Genomic DNA, 19,583 nt, shown 5'->3' with positions numbered 1-19,583 from the left:
ATGTGTGATCTTGGCTTGTTAATACATTTACTCAGTATTGGACAAATTCTTTAACAAAGTGTCATGCCCATGTCCCAGAGGAATAAAATTATGTTCTGCATGTTATATACAGTGAGATTCTATTTATTTATATAGGTATTTAAACAGACACTGACAGGGTTTGATGCTTGAATAATATTTGCTTTTATTCCCTTACGGATAAACACAGTGGTTTTTGTTGCATTGTAAGTATGTTTTTAAATAACTATCAATAGGTACAATTAATGTGTGCTGCCTTCTCTTTATGGGTATACAAACAGCAATGTGGTCACCTAAATATTGTATTTCAGAAAAGAAATGTATTTATCTTCTCTTAAAACAGCATTCAGACTTTCTGGAAGTTAACATTGTAAAACACATAGTAGCCATTGTTATACATGTACAGTTTTTGATCTATAGGGTTGTAGTGAAGATTTAAAAATTCTTCGTATTTCTTATTGAAGGGAATGCTGATGTAACTCTCCACACCAGTCTTGGTGTCGTATTTATAGAATATCTCCTCCGTGTTAATGTTAATTGGTCGGGTGGCATACAGAACCCCACACACCATGAAGGCATTGCTCACCGACCGCTTGAACATCTTTGTTTCCCATGTCTGCTCTACAGCAAAAGCGTTTACATCAATTTTGGCGATCATCATGTTACCCCTACTCGCTTCCGTTGCGTAAATCACCCACAGTCCATTCTCATCAGCTGAAAAGTCAAAATCCTGGTACTGAGTAGCGCTGTAAGAGAACCTGTTGTTATAAGCTGCATCAGGTAGGACTCTGGACTCTGACGTCATAGTAGTTGCATTCATTCTGCACATGTTTCTGCTACTGTAGCAGTTATAGTACAAGTAGTTTCCGTGCATTATATAATTATTCCCATTCCCCCTGTTTGTGTTAGAATTACTATAATAAAAGCTTTTAAAAGAATTGCCTAAGACCAGGTTGGTGTAGTCGGAGTAGAGGTACAGGTTGTACATGTAGCTGGAGGTATATCCAGAATACCAGTACATCTTCTCAAAGCCAGGCAGAGGCTTGGAGTCTCTTCCCCATCCTCCAAATGTGTAACTTTTACTGTCGTGATCGTTTAGCTGGACTATAAATGGCATGCTGAGGTTTCTAATGCCCCCATGCTTACAGGATCCTGAAAAAACAGAAAACAATCAGGCATACACAAAGAACATCGTTAAGTTCAATGTGCCATAGATTTTCTCTGAAGTGTTTAATACTGAGTAAAAAGAGCATCCACAGAGACTAGGAAGCAATTTTAAAATCAGAAAAGGGCACTTACCAATGTCAGGCTTAAAAGTCTCATTGTGCCACCTCTTACACTCCTCAAGTTTCTGCTGGAGTTTGGTGAACTCATAACGGATCACAAGCAGGTTGTTCTTGTCATAGCTCTCCAGCTGATTCACAACTATTGTCATGTTGTAGATCTAGGATGAAAACCAATTACAACAGTGAGGTTACAGAGCTTCTAGACAACCGTAACATTTTAACTGAAGCGATTTTACTGCTTTTGAAATGGTCGTGATGAGTTGGATCAATCAAATTGGAATTAATTGCTTTTTAATAATGCATGTTGTATTAATGAACGTAGCTCAATCATCTTTTAAATCATGTTAATAATAAACTGTGAATGTGCTACACAAGCTTGTTTTAATAATTACTTGATTGAAATTTTCGGAGATAGCCTATTGATAGTGTCCATACCAAATACTGAAAGGTAAGACAGGGATTGTGTACCCTCTATTCGGTACCTTACCTCTGCATACAGCATGTCAAATATGGGAGAGGAATAATTCAGAGAAGCCTTCAGCTGGGTGACCAGCACTTCCATCTGCTTGAGTTCGATCTTGAGCAGCTCGAACTCCAGCTTTGTGTACTTGTCGGGTCTGCTCTCGATGAACTCCAAGCGCGCAGTCAGGTTGACCAGCTTTTCAGAGTAGATGACCAGTTTGCTTTCATAGACTTCGAGCTGCAGGTGAGGAAGAGCTCAGAGCAGTTACTTGTATGCACGGTGACTTGGCTTTCTTAAGGTTTGTCATTATGCCACTGGATTTGGGATTCAGAAGCCCCTTCCCTCTGTGAAGATCAGCACATCATCAGGGAGTTTGTGTGCATTTTGGCTAAAAGTTGCAGCTTCTCAAGACTAGCTAAAGCAGATTTAAAAACACATAAATATGTGTTTCAGAAATCTAGAAATATGAATTCTTCTAACCCTATTAACTTTTGTGTGCTTGTTCCCTCACTTACTAGGTATAGAGGAATTGCATTATACACTATTCACATACCAGATCTTGTAGACTTTTCCATGCGTGCAAAAGGTACCGCATGTGAAACACTATGATCTCAATAAACAGATAATGACAGTTGCATACCTTGCTCATTTCCAGCTCCACAGTCTGGCCAAGCACTTTCGATGTCTGTTGCAGATGTTCCACTTTGTCAGCTGGGAAGGTTGTGTCTGGCAGGAACACTTGACAGATACACTGGCCATTCTCGTCCACTCCTTGTGTCACATTAGCTGCACCCCAGTGTTCTATGGGCTGTAGAAGATGAGGGGTGAGATGCTGTTGAGTACTGGTTCCAATTTCAAACGCTTTGTAACACTATGTCAAGTCAACAGGCTGCTCACTTGCCTTGCATTTCACCATACAAATTACTGTACATGCACCTGCTATGGGTTTCACAAGGAATGAAACCCAAGAAATAGATATGTAGAAAAATGTGCATTGCATGTTAATAGCCAATAGTATATTTGGCTTAACCTGCTGGGCTGAGGGCTAACCTTCTGGCCACAGGATAATGAAATTGGGACCCCTGTGCAGAGTGAGTACGGAGTACAATAGTACAGAGTGAGAAGCTTTCCTAAGCTTTAGGAAATAATGTCAGGAATGATTACAAGTTTGGACAGTTGAGGCAAATTGAATTTAGCTGCCATCTTCCCTCATTAAATTTTGCTGAAAACTCTATTTATTATTTTTCCCGGATTTCCAATGATTAAACTAGACCTAGTAGCTCTCCTGCATTAAATTTACTTTACAAAAATTAGAAGAACCATCGGGACAAGGTTCTTTTAAATATGCCAGCAACAACTTCATGACAAAACGGTGATACTTGACTGTTTTTAATTTGACAAGAAAATAAGTTGCGTAACATAAACAGCATTATAAGTGTTCTGTAGTTCACAACCTCAGAACAATACAAAACGATAGAAAGGCTCAGGATGCAAAAAGATTGACAGGACTTATTCTACTCGCATAGAAATAATTCAATATATTTTTCAGCAAGAGGTTTAACAATTAAAACAAGTTTCTTACCACCCAGGCAAGCCCAGACGTGAGCAGAGAGAATAAGAGCAGGACAGCAATCATTGTTCTTTAGCTTTGTCTCTCTAGATCTCTTGTGTTTTGTTGTGTGGATCCTGGAGCTTTTAAATTGCTTATCTTATCTACCTCAATGGAAACATCTTTCCTGTTCTCAAAGTTATTACAGCAGTTCCTGTATCTGACGGTGTGCATGCCTCTGATGAGGCTCTTTATTTCTTTGATGATGATATCTTTTGTAAACATTGGTGACTAGCATCTATGTTGGAATGAGAACCTGTAGAAATTCTCATGTTTTCTGTTTACTATAGGACAGTCTACTGCCATTAACCATCTGTGAAGAAATTTCAGACGAAATAAGGTGTCATAAGCAACTTAATCATAGTAGACTGCTGCTCCATATCATACCCATTGTTAAACCCATTGCTAATGATAGGAACATATTGTATTTATGTTAGAATAACATTGTAAATGATGCAGAGGGCACAGTTTGTTCAGTGAATACTCTGTCTCTGGTGCGCACTGGAGAAGTTTATTATGTGACACAGTCAAGATGAGGGTCAGCACCTCTAAGTCTGAGGCCATGGTTCTCTCCTGAGAAAGAGAGGTTTGGTCTCTCCAGGTGAGGCAGGAATAGCTGCCCCGAGTGCAGGAGTTTAAGTACCGTGAGGTCTTGTGCACGAGTGAAGGTAGAGGGGATCATGGGATTGACCAGCAGATTGGGGCAGCAGCTGCAGAGATGAGGATGCTGGACCAAACAGTAGTGATGAAGCAGGAGCTGGGTTTTCAAAGCAGCTCTTGTTTTTCTGGATGATCTCCATCTCTATGTCTATGGACATGTTGCTCTCCTGTTATGGTCATGTAGTTGTTGTAGCTTTGGGAATTGACTGAAAGAATAAGATTACAAAGGCAAGTGGTGGAAATGAGGATTCTCCATATGGTTGCTGGGCTTTCTCTCCGTGAAGAGCTCAGCAGTCTGGGGGGAACTTCGAGTAGAATCGCTGCTCTTCTGGATCGAGAGGAGCCAGTTGATGTGGCTGATCTGGTGAGGATGCCCCCCAGGAGCCTCCTGCTGAAGGGATTATATCTCTTAGCTGGCCTGGGACCACCTTGGAATCCTTCAGGATGAGCTGGGAAAGAGAACTCTGGTGTGCTCTGTTCAGCCTATTACAACCGCAACCCTCACCATGTGTAGGCAGTTAGAAAATGATGACAATGATGATGATGTTTATACTATGGGACAGCTAATTTGCTCACTTAATTATCTAGGACTTAACAAACATCTCTATGTTAAATGAATAAAAGAACAAGACAAATGTTCACCACAAAGTGCAAAGTACACACCAGCCTTAGCTAACAACAGTAATTACTCATACAAACAAGATTATATAATTAGGAGAAGTGGCTTGCAACAAAAGTCATGAAAAGGCAGCTTACTCAACAATCTCAGTTGCTTATATAGTATAAATTTCCTCACGTTTTTGGGAAAGAGCAGACTGTAGAACTGTATAATTAATGTAGTTTAATGATAAAGAATTTATTTCTTATTTTTTAGTGAATGATTTTGGATGCATTTGCCTCTGTTTCACCTCTGAAGGCCACAGAACACCTGACTAAAGTATCTATTCAGGCACAATTAGGGATATTCTTTAATATTTTGTTTGGGCCATTATCATTATTCATTCTACTGTACAGGACATTGAGAGTTTCTGCTTCTCTATTGAATCTCCATGGAATATCACTCATATTATAGCTTGGTAGCATATTTCAGACAATCCTTTCTGTCAAAATAATTAAAATAAAGTACCTTAAACGGGAATCTGAATATACTATATATTTTGTGTAATTATTTTTTGTAGTTTAAACGCTTGTTTTGATTGAATCTGTCTGAATCCCTCTTGGGATTTTGACCTGGTGTGAGTATGTGCTTGTCTGTGTCTGTATGTGTCCTGTGATGGACGGGTGTCCTGTCCAGGATGTACCCTGCCTTGAGCCCATTGCTTGCCAGGACAGGCTACGGATCCCCTATATTGTATGAAGTGGTTATAAATTTGATGGAATGGATTTTGACATTACAGAGCACGTTCTTTCATTCTCAGAGTTTATAGATCTCTCATTATAGTGCTAAGATGTCGTTTGTTCAGCATGCCTTTAGAGACTATAAAGCCATTTTCAAGTGTAGTGATACTGGAGCATGATAAATGGTCTTTCATCACCTCGATTTTTGCCATTCCCATGACAGTCATGTACAGTACAATGTGAAGGGCTGACCAACTCTGCAATGCGCTCTGCAACTCTGAGAGCTTTAATTCTCTTCAGATACAGTATGTTAGGATTATTGTATCGTAAGATAGTAATAAAAGTTAATTATTTTTCTCAATCCTGTTCAAACGGACAGTTCTTTTTGTAATTGAATTATCGTTCCTTACAATCGTCAAATTTCTACAGAGTTTTATTACATTTAAGGGCAGCAGACAAGTTGCAAAAACAAATTATACAGTATTTGTTCACCCATTGTAGACGTACTGTACTGTATGTATTGTATTTCAATTGATGTATATCCATTGTCACCTAGAAGTCACTAATAACAATTCATACCTGTTTGTTGTGGTTTGAAATAGAGTTTTTGAACTTCCTTCCTTCAGCTCCTGTTTTAAAGCAGTTGTTGTAAATGTTTTAAAGCTCCTTATTGGAACTGTTGTATGTGTACAAATAAAACATATTCCTTTGTGTGTGTCCATGCATAATAAACACACTGTGCTGTTTTGATGCTTGTATAGGATTTTATTTATTAAAGTGAAGAATTTCACAGTTGTTGTCAGTGGTGCCACTGTGTTTGTCTTCTCAAATATTCACATATACAGTATAAGGTTTTCTTTAACAATATACTTTAAAAATACCAGAAATACATTGTTGGATAAATGTTAACACATGATGCTTTAACAATGTGACACTTAGAAATTCCATATTTCTTTAATCTTCTGTTATTCCTTGTGGAAGTTAACATTGTAAAACACATAGTAGCCATTGTTATACATGTACAGTTTTTGATCTATAGGGTTGTAGTGAAGATTTAAAAATTCTTCGTATTTCTTATTGAAGGGAATGCTGATATAACTCTCCTCACCAGTCTTGGTGTCGTATTTATAGAATATCTCCTCCGTGTTAATGTTAATTGGTTGGGTGGCATACAGAACCCCACACACCATGAAGGCATTGCTCACCGACCGCTTGAACATCTTTGTTTCCCATGTCTGCTCTACAGCAAAAGCGTTTACATCAATTTTGGCGATCATCATGTTACCCCTACTCGCTTCCGTTGCGTAAATCACCCACAGTCCATTCTCATCAGCTGAAAAGTCAAAATCCTGGTACTGAGTAGCGCTGTAAGAGAACCTGTTGTTATAAGCTGCATCAGGTAGGACTCTGGACTCTGACGTCATAGTAGTTGCATTCATTCTGCACATATTTCTGCTACTGTAGCAGTTATAGTACAAGTAGTTTCCGTGCATTATATAATTATTCCCATTCCCCCTGTTTGTGTTAGAATTACTATAATAAAAGCTTTTAAAAGAATTGCCTAAAACCAGGTTGGTGTAGTCGGAGTAGAGGTACAAGTTGTACATGTAGCTGGAGGTATATCCAGAATACCAGTACATCTTCTCAAAGCCAGGCAGAGGCTTGGAGTCTCTTCCCCATCCTCCAAATGTGTAACTTGTACTGTCGTGATCGTTTAGCTGGACTATAAATGGCATGCTGAGGTTTCTAATGCCCCCATGCTTACAGGATCCTGAAAAAATAGAGAAAAACAAAATAGTATGAGCTGTAAGGAAGGTATTTTCTTTCAAAAGTCGATCATCAAGCATGGGTTATTAATGTATGTGAGAAAACACCTAAACGTTGTAAATATAGTCCAGATAAACCTGAAGTACTGTCTGTGCTCAAGTTAAAAAACTAACCACCAAAAACGTCTTGAGTCACTGCTGAGTAATAACAAATCCATATCGTGTCTGTTTGGATTTAAAGGGATGAAATCATGAAAAATAATGGAACAGTGAATATTTGCGTTGTACTGAATGGCACAGTCTGATAACAGGGTCAAATAACCAAAGTGAAATGGAAGTTGAATCAAGAAATCTGAGTTACCTATCTCGGGTTTGAACAGCTCGTTTTGCCATCTTTCGCATTCCTCCAGTTTCTGCTGCAGTTTTGCGTTCTCACGGCGGGTCGCCAGCACACCGTTCTTGTCGTAGCTCTCAAGATGGGTTGCTGTGACTGTCATATTGGAAATCTTAGAAAATAAAGTACAACGGTGTTCAAATATAGTGTGGTGTGTGAGAGACTGTACTCCAAAAAGAACAAAATTCATTTGGGAAAAATTTAGATAACAGTGGACAGAAAAATACATATTATAAAGAAACAATAATACCTGGTATTATCATATGTATACAGTATCTTATATCTTATTATAGCCCATGTTCATGAAATACCATAACGAGGAAAATTCGATTTTGCTACATTTCCATTACCTCTAAATGCAGACTTGTGAAAATGGATGAAGAGGTCTGGATAGATCCTTTCAGCTCAGTGATAAGAGCTTCGAGCTGCTTGATCTCTATCTTCAGCAGCTCGAATTGCAGCTCCGTGTACTTGTCAGGGTCCTTCTCCATCACCTCCACACGCGCCGTCAGGTTCTCCAGCTTCGCCACATAGATGGTCAGCTTGCTTTCGTAGATCTCAACCTACAGACACGGAGAGTTCAGTCCATTATCACAGCAGAAGCTCCCACTGGGGTCTCGTCATCTCTCTGCAGATGCAAACCACTAAATGAATTCAGGCCAGGCTGGGAGAGAAAGAAATTCTATTTTTTTTTGTGTTTCAGTAATCTGCGATGGAGTGGCCTTCCATTCAGTGAGTATCCTGGCTAGCACCCTGTGCCTGCTGGGATGGGCTTCTGCTACCCTGCAACACTAAATTGGATAAAAAGGTTAGAAAATGGGTGGATGGACATTTCAGTATTATTTGTTACATATTTAGAGTGATGCTGATTATAGCTGAAATTCTTAAGGCATGGTCATTAACATAATTGTATGGTATAATAACTCATCTGTCTGGTATATGTTTAAAAGAAAGACACAATGGTCATTTCATGCTTTTAAAATACACTATGAGAATGCTATTTACTTTAAAGTAATATATAATTTAATAATGCCCAAATGAATCTGTACCTTGCTCATCTCCAGCTCCAGTTTGTGACCGATCATCACTGCTGTCTTCTCTAGATCTTCTGCTTTGTCAAAGGGGAAGATTTTGTTGGGCAGGAACACTTTGCAGGAACAGCTGTCATTCTCCTCCACACCTCCTGTTGCATTGCTGGAGCTCCAGTGGTCTATGGGCTACAGGAATACATAGATTAAATTGTACAACACTCCCTTACTCTTATGTACTTCCTTAGAAGGACAAACAGGATGTATTTTCCCCATTGGTCCTCATACTGCTTGTGCTATGGAATTATTTGATCAGAATTTACTGTCTGTACTCATACTGCACCAGTATATAATCCTGTAGACGTCTATGCTGCAAGTCCTGCATTACAAGTAGAGATGACTCTATGAATTAAATTAAACATTATTAAATGCTTGCCTGTTGCAGTTAGTGTTTCCAAAGGAAATACCCGAATACCAATATCCTTGATTTTCAATGTGGTTTATTAAAGAGTATTTAATTGAATAGGGAGGTCTAATGCCTACTGAAACAAGATTCTCACCATCCAGGAAAGCGCACAGTGGAGGAGGATGAATAGCAGTAGCGCAGAGATCATTGTTCTTCAGTCTTGTGCTCCTGGGTCTATGATTTGTGTTTGAATCCTGAGCCTTTTAAATCCCTTATCTTACCTTTGATAACAGCAACATCTTTTGCGTTCTCAGGATTATCACTGTAATATTCTGTATCTATATACAATACATTAGGTCAAATCTGTAGTCCAATAAAATGACAATAAAATGTACAGCCATGGGTGATTAACACCTGTTTTGGGGCTTGTTTGAACTTTTTTCTATGATGCACAAATCGGTGAACATCTGTAAGATCAAGAGCTTTGCAAAATAAAGTACAATTAAGTATAGTTAAAAATACAGAATGTAAATCAGGATATGTTATGTGAAAAATTCCCAAGTAAGACTTTGGGTACAGAATAAAAAAGACATTGCTGCTCTAGAATCAGCAACCTAATACTGTACATATAAAGGGATATCATAGGCAGACTAAAGGACCTGCATCTTTTTAGTCCTGAACAGAAAAGGCAATGAGATTCACATATTCGAAATCCTCAAAAGTCAACTTAGTAGACGTCTTCAGAATCAGCACTGTAACATGAGCCAGAGGACACAAGCTAAAACCATGAAGAAGCACATTTAAAACTGAGAACCTTTTAATGTTCGAATGTGGCACCAGAAAACTAAATGTGTCTGTAGTTTCCACATAATTTATAAAAACCATATGTCTAAATGATGAAAATCACGTTGATGCTATTCTTTTATCAAGAATATAATTTTATCAATAATAATAAAATAAATAATTTTATCCATTTCTTTTCTTAGTCACAGGCAAAGAGTCATGCAGAAATAGTGTGCAAATCAATGCATGACAGAGGAGACAAAAATGACAAAATCTCAACATTCGACAATTTTAGCGAAGTGAAAGTCTTTATGAGGCAAATGTCAAGATTCAATCATTTCTACTACAAGATGTGATAACCACTTTGAAGATTTATCATGACATATATGTAATATGATTGCAGGTGCCAAAGTATGTTAGTGTGTTAGAGTTACACTTATCAGCCTGAAGAGTTCCAGCAGCCTTTGGTTGTAACATCTACAGTATATGGACACAATGCAGGTAATAAGCCTCCAGTGAGCTGAATGGCCTCCTCTCATTTGTCACCTTTCTTAAACTCTTATTGTAGAATTGTTTTCTTAAGATTGAATCTCACTATTGAAACTCTTGTAAAAAGAGACATTGGGGGAGTGTTTTTTGTTTGTTTTGGTGGAAAATATTTCCACCCTAGTCATCAGCTTTTATGTTAATTGTCAGTGTAATAATTTACCAATTCTGGGGATCACAAATTCAGCAACATCTTTGTGCTCCATTGGATATATATACAGTAGACAGAAAAAAAAGATTCAAAACATATCGCATTCGTTTTTGTTCTTGGTTAAAAAGAAATAAAGGCATTGTAAATTGTGCTCATTCTGTGGACTTCTTTTTGGGACGTTTTGAAGCTGGGTTCCTGGGAGACGTCAGCGCTGGTCTGGACCTGGTCAAGCTGTTTGATCCGGAGTTGAGCTTGTGAGAAAACACCTCGGGGTTGGAGCTGCAGTGAGGGCCGCGGTGGGCCGAGTCCGGCTTGGGCAGGGGGGACCCACTGCTTTCGGAGAGGAGGTTGGGCTGGGACAAGGAGCGCACCTCCGGCGTGCTGAGGAACAGGGGGCGGGCCTGGCTCCCGATGCGCGGGAGACAGACGCGGTCGCTGTCCGTGTCGGGCGCCGAGTAGCGACTGCTGTTTGTCATCACCGCGTGGTGCCAGGAGCTGAGAGGGGTGGCCGAGAAGTGCTGAGGCCCACCGGACTCCTCCCCCTCCTTGGCGCCCCCTGGTGAGATCACCATGGAGCTGCGGGGGGTGACGGCCTCCACCGCACTCTGGAAGGTCTTCAGGATGCGCTCGCTTTTCTGTTTCTCCTTCTTCTGGCGGGACTCCGCCTTCCGAAGCAGCCGGCGGTGATCTCTCATCATCTGCTTCCGGGTGTCGGCGAGGCCCCTGAGCAGCAAGCGGTCATGGGAAGAGAGCAAGTGAGATGCAAAGGGAGCAGAGCAGCAGGTTCCAGGAAGCAAGAGCAGTGTGACTCGTGCAAAGCCAGGCCTTGCAGTACTCATCTTTCTCCCAGCTATGCCATCTTAATATACTACTCAGACACTGTTCTCTTACCAACTAAACCTGAAGATAAATGGACAAGATCTAATACAGAAGTGCTTGCTTTTAGGCAAAAGGATGTCATGCTTTCTTGTGCCTTTTATTATTTTGTTACTCTCAGGTCCCTTTCCTGCAGCTTTTCCTTCTGCATTTCTAAACACCTGTGTACATAGGTACCTCTGGGGAATGTGGTGAGGGAACATATTTAACACAACAAAGGTAAGAAGAGTGCTAGGAGACCAGAGATGGGAGTCGAAGCACACTGAGCCCAGCCATGTTTCACTGAACCTTTATTGGAGCCCTTGAGATTCTACTGATCTGCCTCTGCCCTTTCCTCTCCTGAAGACAATTAGTTGCTGGAACGGACATCTACTGAACTGCTGCCCGTCTTTCTCCTGCTGACTATGGCTGGATAAGGAAACTAATCGAAAGGAAAAACACAAGCAGAGGGTCATTTGAGAAGTGGCAAGAGAAAGGTTTGGGGAAGGTTTCCTTATTAAGGCTTTTCAAAGTATTCTGCTTAATCAGCGAAGTAACTACTCTTTGAAATGTTTGCAGAAAAACCGAGGTCTCTTTCAGGGAAGTTCTTATCTGCTGTTATGATCAGCTTATTATTTACTTCGATGTCATCAGACGATTAATGCTCCTTCAGGCAGTTTTTTTTTTAATCCACATACTGTATGAGGTTGAGGAACACTCACCTGTAGTCTACATTCCCACTCCTGTCCTTGTCCAGTCTCTGCACCAGCTCCTCAATCTGAAATCGATCTAGTGGAATACTGGATTGCTAAAATATTGAGAAAAATATTCACAAAGGTGACACCCCAAAATATATACAGTAAGACAATTCAAAAAGAATGTCTGCCTGCCTGCCAGGCTTCCATCTCTTCACAGTATCTGGAAAAAGATGAGCAGAAATACAGTAGATAGCTCATACTGTATGTACAGTAGCTCCTTCCCAGACATTTCAAATCATAAATAGACAGGATATTCAGAGTTACAATAGATAACTGTAGTAAAGGTGTAATTAGTGTAGCCCCTGTAACACCGATGAGCTCCTCACATTATGAAAATACAGGATGCTGACATCAAAGCGCTGAATACAGAGCAAGGCACCTGGTCCTGGATGTCACATTGGATATTTCAAACAGTCACACCAGGTGAAGCCAAACACCAAATGCTTCATAGACAGAGCAGTGCCAGAGGCTGTCCTTAGACAGAGCTCTGGGAATCTCAAAGTGGAATCAGACCTGTACAGCCTTTCTGAAGTCAGAGACGGGCACTCTCATTGATCCGTCTTTGTCGATGTTGCGGAAGAAATCCCAGAGGCGCAGCTTGCGTTCATCCAGGTAATCCTACAGAAAACAGCCAGGGCATGAAACAAACAGGACACCGACCGTGACCGCGTGGCTGTCATCCTGTCAGTGAGTATGAGCTCAATGCACCTGAATGACTTTCATGGGGTCTGGGCGCCGAGGTAGCTTCTTGGCAATGAAACCCCCAACGCCCCCATAGAGCACCTCCAGGGCCTGGTGTTCCTGACAGGTCAGCTCTAGCAGGTGCAGGAAGGCCTCATTCACCAGCACATTCTGAACACACATGGAGGCGAAAAGCATTGTCAGAGGATGTGAGGACGATTATACCAGTGCAATTCTAGTCATTTGGAGCCAGGCTCTTCTTAAATGATCTATGTAAATTAACAACTTCTGTCAGACTGCATTCAGAAAACATCTTCAGATATTTAAGTACTGTACTTCAAACAGCTTTGTATCTGCTTTGAGCTCAATCCTTGTGCCATAAAACCCCATTAAAATGTGCTTTCTTAAGTTTATTGGCACAATCATAAAATGGCTTTAAATGGCTTTAGAATTTAAAAAAAGAAGTTGATGTAATTGGAATATTACATATACTCTGTATAACTGTAGATCTTTTTCTACTGCAAAATAAAAAAAAATAAAAAACTAAATATAGAGAATATATTATTCTTTAATGAAATAATACACAATAGTGTCAGTTTTTTCTGACTCATAAATTCCGAATGAGTAAGGAGAGTAAATTTGTTGTTTGGCTGCAAAAGACTTGTGGCCAAGATGCTACAGCACTGCCACCAGCTTACTTACTACCTTCATGTTAACTCACCGAGATATTGATCTCCTCCAGCGCAGATTTGGGGGTGTTCTTCACTGCAGTGACCAGGGCCAGCGCTCCCTCAACAGTGAGAGAATTGTAGGCCATCTGGGGAGCAACATTATTTCACAGCATTCACACATTGGAGCTTATCTCTCCAGCTAAGTTAATTTCTCTGTCTCTGATCCCTGTCTGCAAGAATGTTCATTCAAAAACTGGTGATTTGAAATCAAGCTTACATTGCTTAAGGAAATTGTGTCTGTTGCTTTGCTGATCTGTCTAGGAACACTTTTTTTTTTGTTTATATAAGTGCTTGCCTGGACTGCAAAACCACAAAAGATATAAAAAGGGAAAATATTTCTTTGTATGTTTTTATCAACCAACCCTTAAAAGAAAAACTTCAAGTCCTAATTGTCACGATTGTAATCCCTCCTCTTAAGGGCGCTCCGGATCTTTCACATTTTAATTGATTATGTCTGCCTGCCTCCTATCCAGCCCCTCCTCCTGGAGTGGCCCGACGGCATAGGCTCCATCACGGCGTCCTGACCATCTGGGTCTGGGGCTCAGAGCACCTGGCCCCGTTAACCCACTTTTATTCCCCGTCCCTGAACCGGATCCAGATCGGTTTTTAAACCTTGTCTTGTATTTGTCTTGGATGGATCACCCGGCCTGGACTTTTGGACTTCTCACTGGATCACCCCCTGAACTCCTCTGGACTTGTTTGCCATGGCCACACCCACCCCGAGCACCACTGCACAGGTGTTACGCCCCCCTGTTTGTCAACCTGTCCAGTTCCTCCTCGTCTCCACCCCGTGTCTGTTTCATTTCCTTCCGGATTAAACCGTCTGCATAGGTTCCTGACCAACGCATGGCTACACTAATGAACCTAATGTCCTTGTCCTAATGACAATATTTGTTTTTTCATCCTGCTGTGACACTAACCAGATTAAATATGGCACCGTCACTGAATTGAGCTCAGACACAAATCATCTCTGAACCCTTTCCTGCAATTTGCATTTTAAAAGTTATTAAAAATCAATATGTGGTCACACTTCAGATGTTCTGTTTTTTTAACATGATTTCCATGTTCATCCCTTAGGCATACAGTCCAAATTCCCCTCCTGGGTAAATAAATGGAGGCAATACATTGGCAACTGACCCTGAGCACTTTCAGTGTGTCGTTAGCCACCAGCCCTTTACAGAGCAGGCCGACGCCCTCGTTGGTGATCCGGTTGTTGCTGAGGTCCAGGTGCAGTAGGGTGTTGTTGAATTTTAGAGCCTCCCCCAGAGCAAGAGCCCCCTCATTCCCAAAGCCGTTCCAGGACAGATCCAAGTATTTCAGTGTGATGTTGACCTGAGGAGAAAAACAAAGCTGTTTGCTGTGCTGCCCTTAACCACAGAATTTTAGCCACCTATGTCCCAGTCTTCTCAAAATGTTATGGAGTGAATGTTTTACACAGGACCTTTTCATTTTTTGTAATTTTCTCTTCATAAGTTGCTGTACAGAAACTGGAGTATTTAATATAATAGTTTTAATCTGTGACATTATTTCACTGTGCAACTGAATTCATTGTTATCCATATAGAACAACAGTATAGTTCACACACGTTAAACCGATTAATTTTCCAGACATTTCTGACAAGTTATGTTTAGGACAATAATTTGAAATGAGAATTTGAAAACTGGCTTTCGGGAGAAGTAGCAGATAAGATTTTGGTTGTTTTGCATTCTTCACTTCATTTAATATATCCAAAAAATACAGAAGCCTGCATTATGTCTCTCTGAGTTTGAGAGAAGCTGCAGCAGGAGTCAGGCACACCCTGAGCTTGAGAGAAGCTGCAGCAGTTGTCAGGCACACCCTGAGCTTGAGAGAAGCTGCAGCAGGAGTCAGGCACACCCTGAGCTTGAGAGAAGCTGCAGCAGGAGTCAGGCACACCCTGAGCTTGAGAGAAGCTGCAGCAGGAGTCAGGCACACCCTGAGCTTGAGAGAAGCTGCAGCAGGAATAATGCACACCTTGAGCCCTGCACACAGTGCCACTGCCCCCTTCATACGCAGACGATTCCAGCTCAGGTTCAGCATCTCCAATCCTTCATTGTTTGCTATAGTTGTTTGAAAGCAAAAATCAAACAACAAATCAACATTTTAAAAAGCATCTTTCTGTTTATAATTGAAATAATGTGAATATCATTGCATTCTGATTCTTGATTGAGTTTCTATCACTGGTCCGTTCTACAGTAAATTCAGCAACAACAACAACAACTGAAATACCCATTGCTTCCTAAAACCTTTGTTGACTGAGCTATTTCATAATGTTGGTAGTTCCAGTGTCCAGATGTGGCTGTGCAGTCTAAACCTAAGCAATGTGTTTCTGATACAGTGATCTCCATACCTAGCATCTGGCCCAAGTGCTCCCCTCCCTTCTCACTGAACTCGTTGTGGCTCAAGTCTAGCTCCTTCACTCTGTAATTGTTCTGGCAGAGAAAGAGAAGAAAAAGTACTGGATTGAGAATAAGACACATATTATCCAGTGTGCTGTATCATGAACAAAAACGCTTTTATAATAGGTACAATTTTTTCTATTAAATAGTTTTTGTTTGTGACTTACAGACAAGGCATCTGTAAAACATTTTGCATCTTCTTCTCTGAACTCATTTCCTGTTTAAACAATCAACAGAAATCATCGTTATTGAAGCATTTTAAAAAGAAAGGCAAGTACAACTTATTGAGGCTAAATACATTTTGTTTTCCATTGTACAGTATAATATTGTTATAACTGGTGAAAGTTAAAAGGTAAGAATTCCAGTAAGCTCATGGGGTATAGAATCTGTTTTTAAATAATTGTATTTTACTGTAACGCTACTATCTTACTACATCAACAAGACACAAGTATATCACAGTGCACACATAGAACAGGACACCAGTGTATCACAGGGTTCACACACGGGAGTGGACACTAGTGTATCACAGGGCAAACACACAGGAGTGGACACTAGTTTATCACAGGGCACACAAACAAATACAGGTCAGGACACCAATCTATCGTATTGACCTGGACAGCATATCTTCAGAACGTGGGAGGAAACCAGAGGACTCAGAGAAAACTCACGATGGGAACACGCAAACTCCACGTGGAAGATACCTCAAGCCTGAATCAAACTCAGGACACAAGAGCTCCGAGGCAGGACTACTAACCACGGCCTTACTGTGCTTCCCTTGATATTACTGAATGAAAGTTCCTATACAAAGTGATTCTGTATTGGGTGTGCTGAACCTCTATACCAAATCTAAAACATCTGGATGGAAGTCTAGAATGAACCAGCTGAATGAACCAAAATCCAAACAACATATTGCCTGTAAAAAGTGAACGGAGATGGGTATATATACCTGAGAGTTTTATGGTTCTGAGGGAGATATTGTCCAACAACATTTTGGACATGTAGATAGCGCCTGCGGACTTCAGGTGGTTATTGGAAAGATTCTGTCACACAAATAAATTAATGTTATTTTAGGTTTCAAAGCAATTTTGTTCAGGCGTGGAAGGCAGGGGGTTTCAAGAATACAGTGCTCTCTAGTGGCCGTCTACATAAATTCCTTTTCAAAAGAGCTCACATTACAAATCCATTCCTACACGTGTTGCACTACAATTTTAAATTCAAAGAACAAATCGCAAATAACTGTATGATCGGGGCAGAGAGGTTCTTTCATTGCACTACCATCTCATGGCTTCCCGAAACAGCCTGATGATTGTGTTTTTCCTGTAAATCGTGAACGCGCTACTCTGAGTGCTATCTGATGCACAGTCTGCTGCTCACCAGATTCTGAATAGTGCAGCTTCCTTTGATCATCTCTGCCAGATATTTTGTTCCCTCTGCAAACAAACAGTTGTCTTCCAGTTCAAGGGTTATGATCGTCATGTTGCTCTACATACACAGACACACACACACAAAAAATAGATTTGCAGAAGAGGATGCTTTGCTAAAAATTATAACCAGAGAAACAATTATCAGGCAGGCAGACACTGCCACCCCTGCAGCCTGCCAGGTTGGCCATGGTATTAGTAAGTTATAAGAATAGAGATAGTTACCACAAGTGCTATTGCCAGGGCCTGGGCTCCCTGAGGCCCAAGCCCATGGTGGTTAAGGTTGAGGTTTGTGTTTCCAAGGTTACGCAGAAAATAAGAGACTGGCACGACACCAACCAGCCTGCAGGCCTGCAGGTAGAGCTCACGAGCAGAGACACTTCTTCTAGTCTCCTTACCGTCTGAGGGAAAAAGATACATGACTTCTACGTTAAATGTTAATATCTAACAAAACGAATGAGAATATTGTTCACCGGCAATGAAAACTACATGATATTCACCCTGGCACCTGAGTCTTTCAGACCATCTAAATGATTTCCAGCTGCATTTTTAAGAACAGGGCAACACCATCCATGCTCCTCCAGATTTGAGAAAAGTGTGCCTCACACGTCCTTTTGATTTCCTTTAAATTTAACTTGCGAAATTCATACATTAGCAATGCCAAAAACACTGACACTCTTTAGCAAAGCTAACAGATAAATAGACAGTTAAAACCCTTGAAAAGAAAAGGAAATACAAGTTACTGACTCGCTCTATATACAGTATAGGCACATTGTGAGTTCCGCATTTTCATAGATCTAGAGTGAATGTTGTAATTCAAGCAAGGTGATTTACCGTTGAGCTCAAGGTCAGTGTCCCACTCATCTCCACTGTCTGGGTCCGTTGCAGGGCTGCCATTCTGTGTCTCTAGACAGAGGGACTCCACAGACAGGCTGGACTGAGCCATCTCAACCCCTTCACAGCTGACAGCAGCTACAAAACAAACCTCATTGTAATTTTAAAGTGGCCTTCTTTTTGAATGCTGTGTGCAAGATTAAACAGGAATGAATTTCTGCAGGCTTTAGGTTTATATTTCTATCAGTAAACCATTCTGTCTTGTTCATCAGGTTAACATTTGTTGTATTTCTGGCATGTACAGTGAGTCAATTATCACTCGGTAAGAACATTAGAAAGTTTTCAAACAAGAACAGGAGTAAATCAGCCCATCCAGCCCATTCTGTAGTAAGTAGATCATTGATGTTTTATGCTTACCTCAAATTCTGGGCTATATGTTGTATTCGATGAAGGATACACTTTAATTAAGGAGCTAGATGTGATGATAAGAAACAAAGACATCCAGCACCATTTTAAAGCTTTTTTCTATGTCCAACTTCACTTGCTAGGAGTTCCAGTAAATATAACTACAGGCATTGTTGATAACTGTACAGCCAAAGTGAAACTGTAGCCTGTACAAAAATGTAACAGGAACCCTTAGGAGGCACTTGGCGATAAATAATTTGTTAGCAAAGGCAGAGACTAAATGCAAACAAAGCTACATGCAATGCATGTGTGTTCTTTAAAAAGTAGTATATTAACCTTTATTTAATTGTATTTTATTAGATTGTGCCAGGTTTTACTGTTGAACCTTAGTCTGATGTGATAAAAGACATATTCACTCATAGAACGTATTCCTGAAGTTTGTTATTGTGTGTTACAGTAACTCTAAAAGACCTGTTGGTTGAACAAACAACATCGTAAAATGTAATAATATCATTAAATGTATCGATGCATGTTTCCATTATAACACTCTTACGGGGCTAATGATACCTTATTTCTCTAGCATTGGGCTCAATCTTGTGCAGACAGAAGACAGAGGTACAGTACACGATCTTTCAGCTGTGACAATAATATTCCCAGCATTCTGTTAGTGATCATTGTTTCATTCAGAACCGAATCACCCCTTTCCATGGTAACAGCTGTCAAAATTCGAAATCAAATAAAAGCATTGTTTTGACATTTGTTTCACTTTCAAGAGCAATATGAACATCGCGTATTATGTCATTTGTTTTGTTTGAAACTTTCCAGGAATTATGTTGAATTCTACATATCAGCTGTTTTTACTATATTATCGCTAAATGCAATGTTTTTTTTATTGTAAAGTATTGCAAAGTTTACGTTTTAACAGTGACATTGTTTTATTTTATCGAAATGATTCATAAGCAGTCCGCAGGAATATACGGTACGCGGGGCACAACATTTGCTTGATCATAGTATGTTCACCCCCCTAAAAGAG

General features: G+C 40.3%; 3 protein-coding genes across 3 annotated transcripts; all 3 read right to left on the bottom strand.

Annotated features, from left to right (window-relative positions):
- Positions 1-159: 159 nt before the first annotated feature.
- On the bottom strand, positions 160-3,432 carry olfm4.2 (olfactomedin 4, tandem duplicate 2). Its single transcript, XM_015350139.2, has 5 exons — positions 3,350-3,432; positions 2,408-2,575; positions 1,792-2,004; positions 1,318-1,462; positions 160-1,170 (listed from the first exon to the last, which is right to left on the bottom strand). The coding sequence occupies exons 1-5, from the start codon at positions 3,401-3,403 to the stop codon at positions 365-367; spliced, it is 1,386 nt and encodes a 461-aa protein (XP_015205625.2). The 5' UTR covers positions 3,404-3,432; the 3' UTR covers positions 160-364.
- Positions 3,433-6,118: 2,686 nt separating this feature from the next.
- On the bottom strand, positions 6,119-9,306 carry olfm4.1 (olfactomedin 4, tandem duplicate 1). The gene is made up of 5 exons (XM_069192942.1): positions 9,123-9,306; positions 8,584-8,751; positions 7,885-8,097; positions 7,502-7,646; positions 6,119-7,145 (listed from the first exon to the last, which is right to left on the bottom strand). The coding sequence occupies exons 1-5, from the start codon at positions 9,174-9,176 to the stop codon at positions 6,340-6,342; spliced, it is 1,386 nt and encodes a 461-aa protein (XP_069049043.1). The 5' UTR covers positions 9,177-9,306; the 3' UTR covers positions 6,119-6,339.
- Positions 9,307-10,418: 1,112 nt separating this feature from the next.
- Positions 10,419-19,201, bottom strand: LOC102687153 (leucine-rich repeat-containing protein 74A). Its single transcript, XM_069193169.1, has 14 exons — positions 19,118-19,201; positions 18,146-18,283; positions 17,537-17,712; positions 17,265-17,372; positions 16,837-16,930; positions 16,058-16,107; positions 15,842-15,923; positions 15,466-15,551; positions 14,611-14,805; positions 13,464-13,559; positions 12,770-12,913; positions 12,575-12,679; positions 12,026-12,111; positions 10,419-11,171 (listed from the first exon to the last, which is right to left on the bottom strand). The coding sequence occupies exons 2-14, from the start codon at positions 18,255-18,257 to the stop codon at positions 10,601-10,603; spliced, it is 1,905 nt and encodes a 634-aa protein (XP_069049270.1). The 5' UTR covers positions 18,258-18,283; positions 19,118-19,201; the 3' UTR covers positions 10,419-10,600.
- Positions 19,202-19,583: the final 382 nt, after the last annotated feature.

The sequence above is a fragment of the Lepisosteus oculatus genome, chromosome 8 (assembly GCF_040954835.1).
Source record: "Lepisosteus oculatus isolate fLepOcu1 chromosome 8, fLepOcu1.hap2, whole genome shotgun sequence".
NCBI classification, from domain to species: Eukaryota; Metazoa; Chordata; class Actinopteri; order Semionotiformes; family Lepisosteidae; genus Lepisosteus; species Lepisosteus oculatus.
Note: the sequence above shows the minus strand (reverse complement) of the source record. Positions and strands in the feature narration are given on the sequence as shown.

Coding starts and splice junctions, on each gene's coding strand:
- olfm4.2 (XM_015350139.2), bottom strand. CDS start 3,403: ATGATTGCTGTCCTGCTCTTATTCTCTCTGCTCACGTCTGGGCTTGCC. Junction 2,005..2,407: donor TGGAGCTGGAAATGAGCAAG/GTATGCAACTGT, acceptor CCTCACCTGCAG/CTCGAAGTCTATGAAAGCAA. Junction 1,171..1,317: donor GACTTTTAAGCCTGACATTG/GTAAGTGCCCTT, acceptor CTGTTTTTTCAG/GATCCTGTAAGCATGGGGGC.
- olfm4.1 (XM_069192942.1), bottom strand. CDS start 9,176: ATGATCTCTGCGCTACTGCTATTCATCCTCCTCCACTGTGCGCTTTCC. Junction 8,098..8,583: donor TGGAGCTGGAGATGAGCAAG/GTACAGATTCAT, acceptor CCGTGTCTGTAG/GTTGAGATCTACGAAAGCAA. Junction 7,146..7,501: donor GCTGTTCAAACCCGAGATAG/GTAACTCAGATT, acceptor CTATTTTTTCAG/GATCCTGTAAGCATGGGGGC.
- LOC102687153 (XM_069193169.1), bottom strand. CDS start 18,257: ATGGCTCAGTCCAGCCTGTCTGTGGAGTCCCTCTGTCTAGAGACACAG. Junction 16,931..17,264: donor GCTGCACTATTCAGAATCTG/GTGAGCAGCAGA, acceptor TTTGTGTGACAG/AATCTTTCCAATAACCACCT. Junction 12,680..12,769: donor ACCCCATGAAAGTCATTCAG/GTGCATTGAGCT, acceptor TGTTTTCTGTAG/GATTACCTGGATGAACGCAA.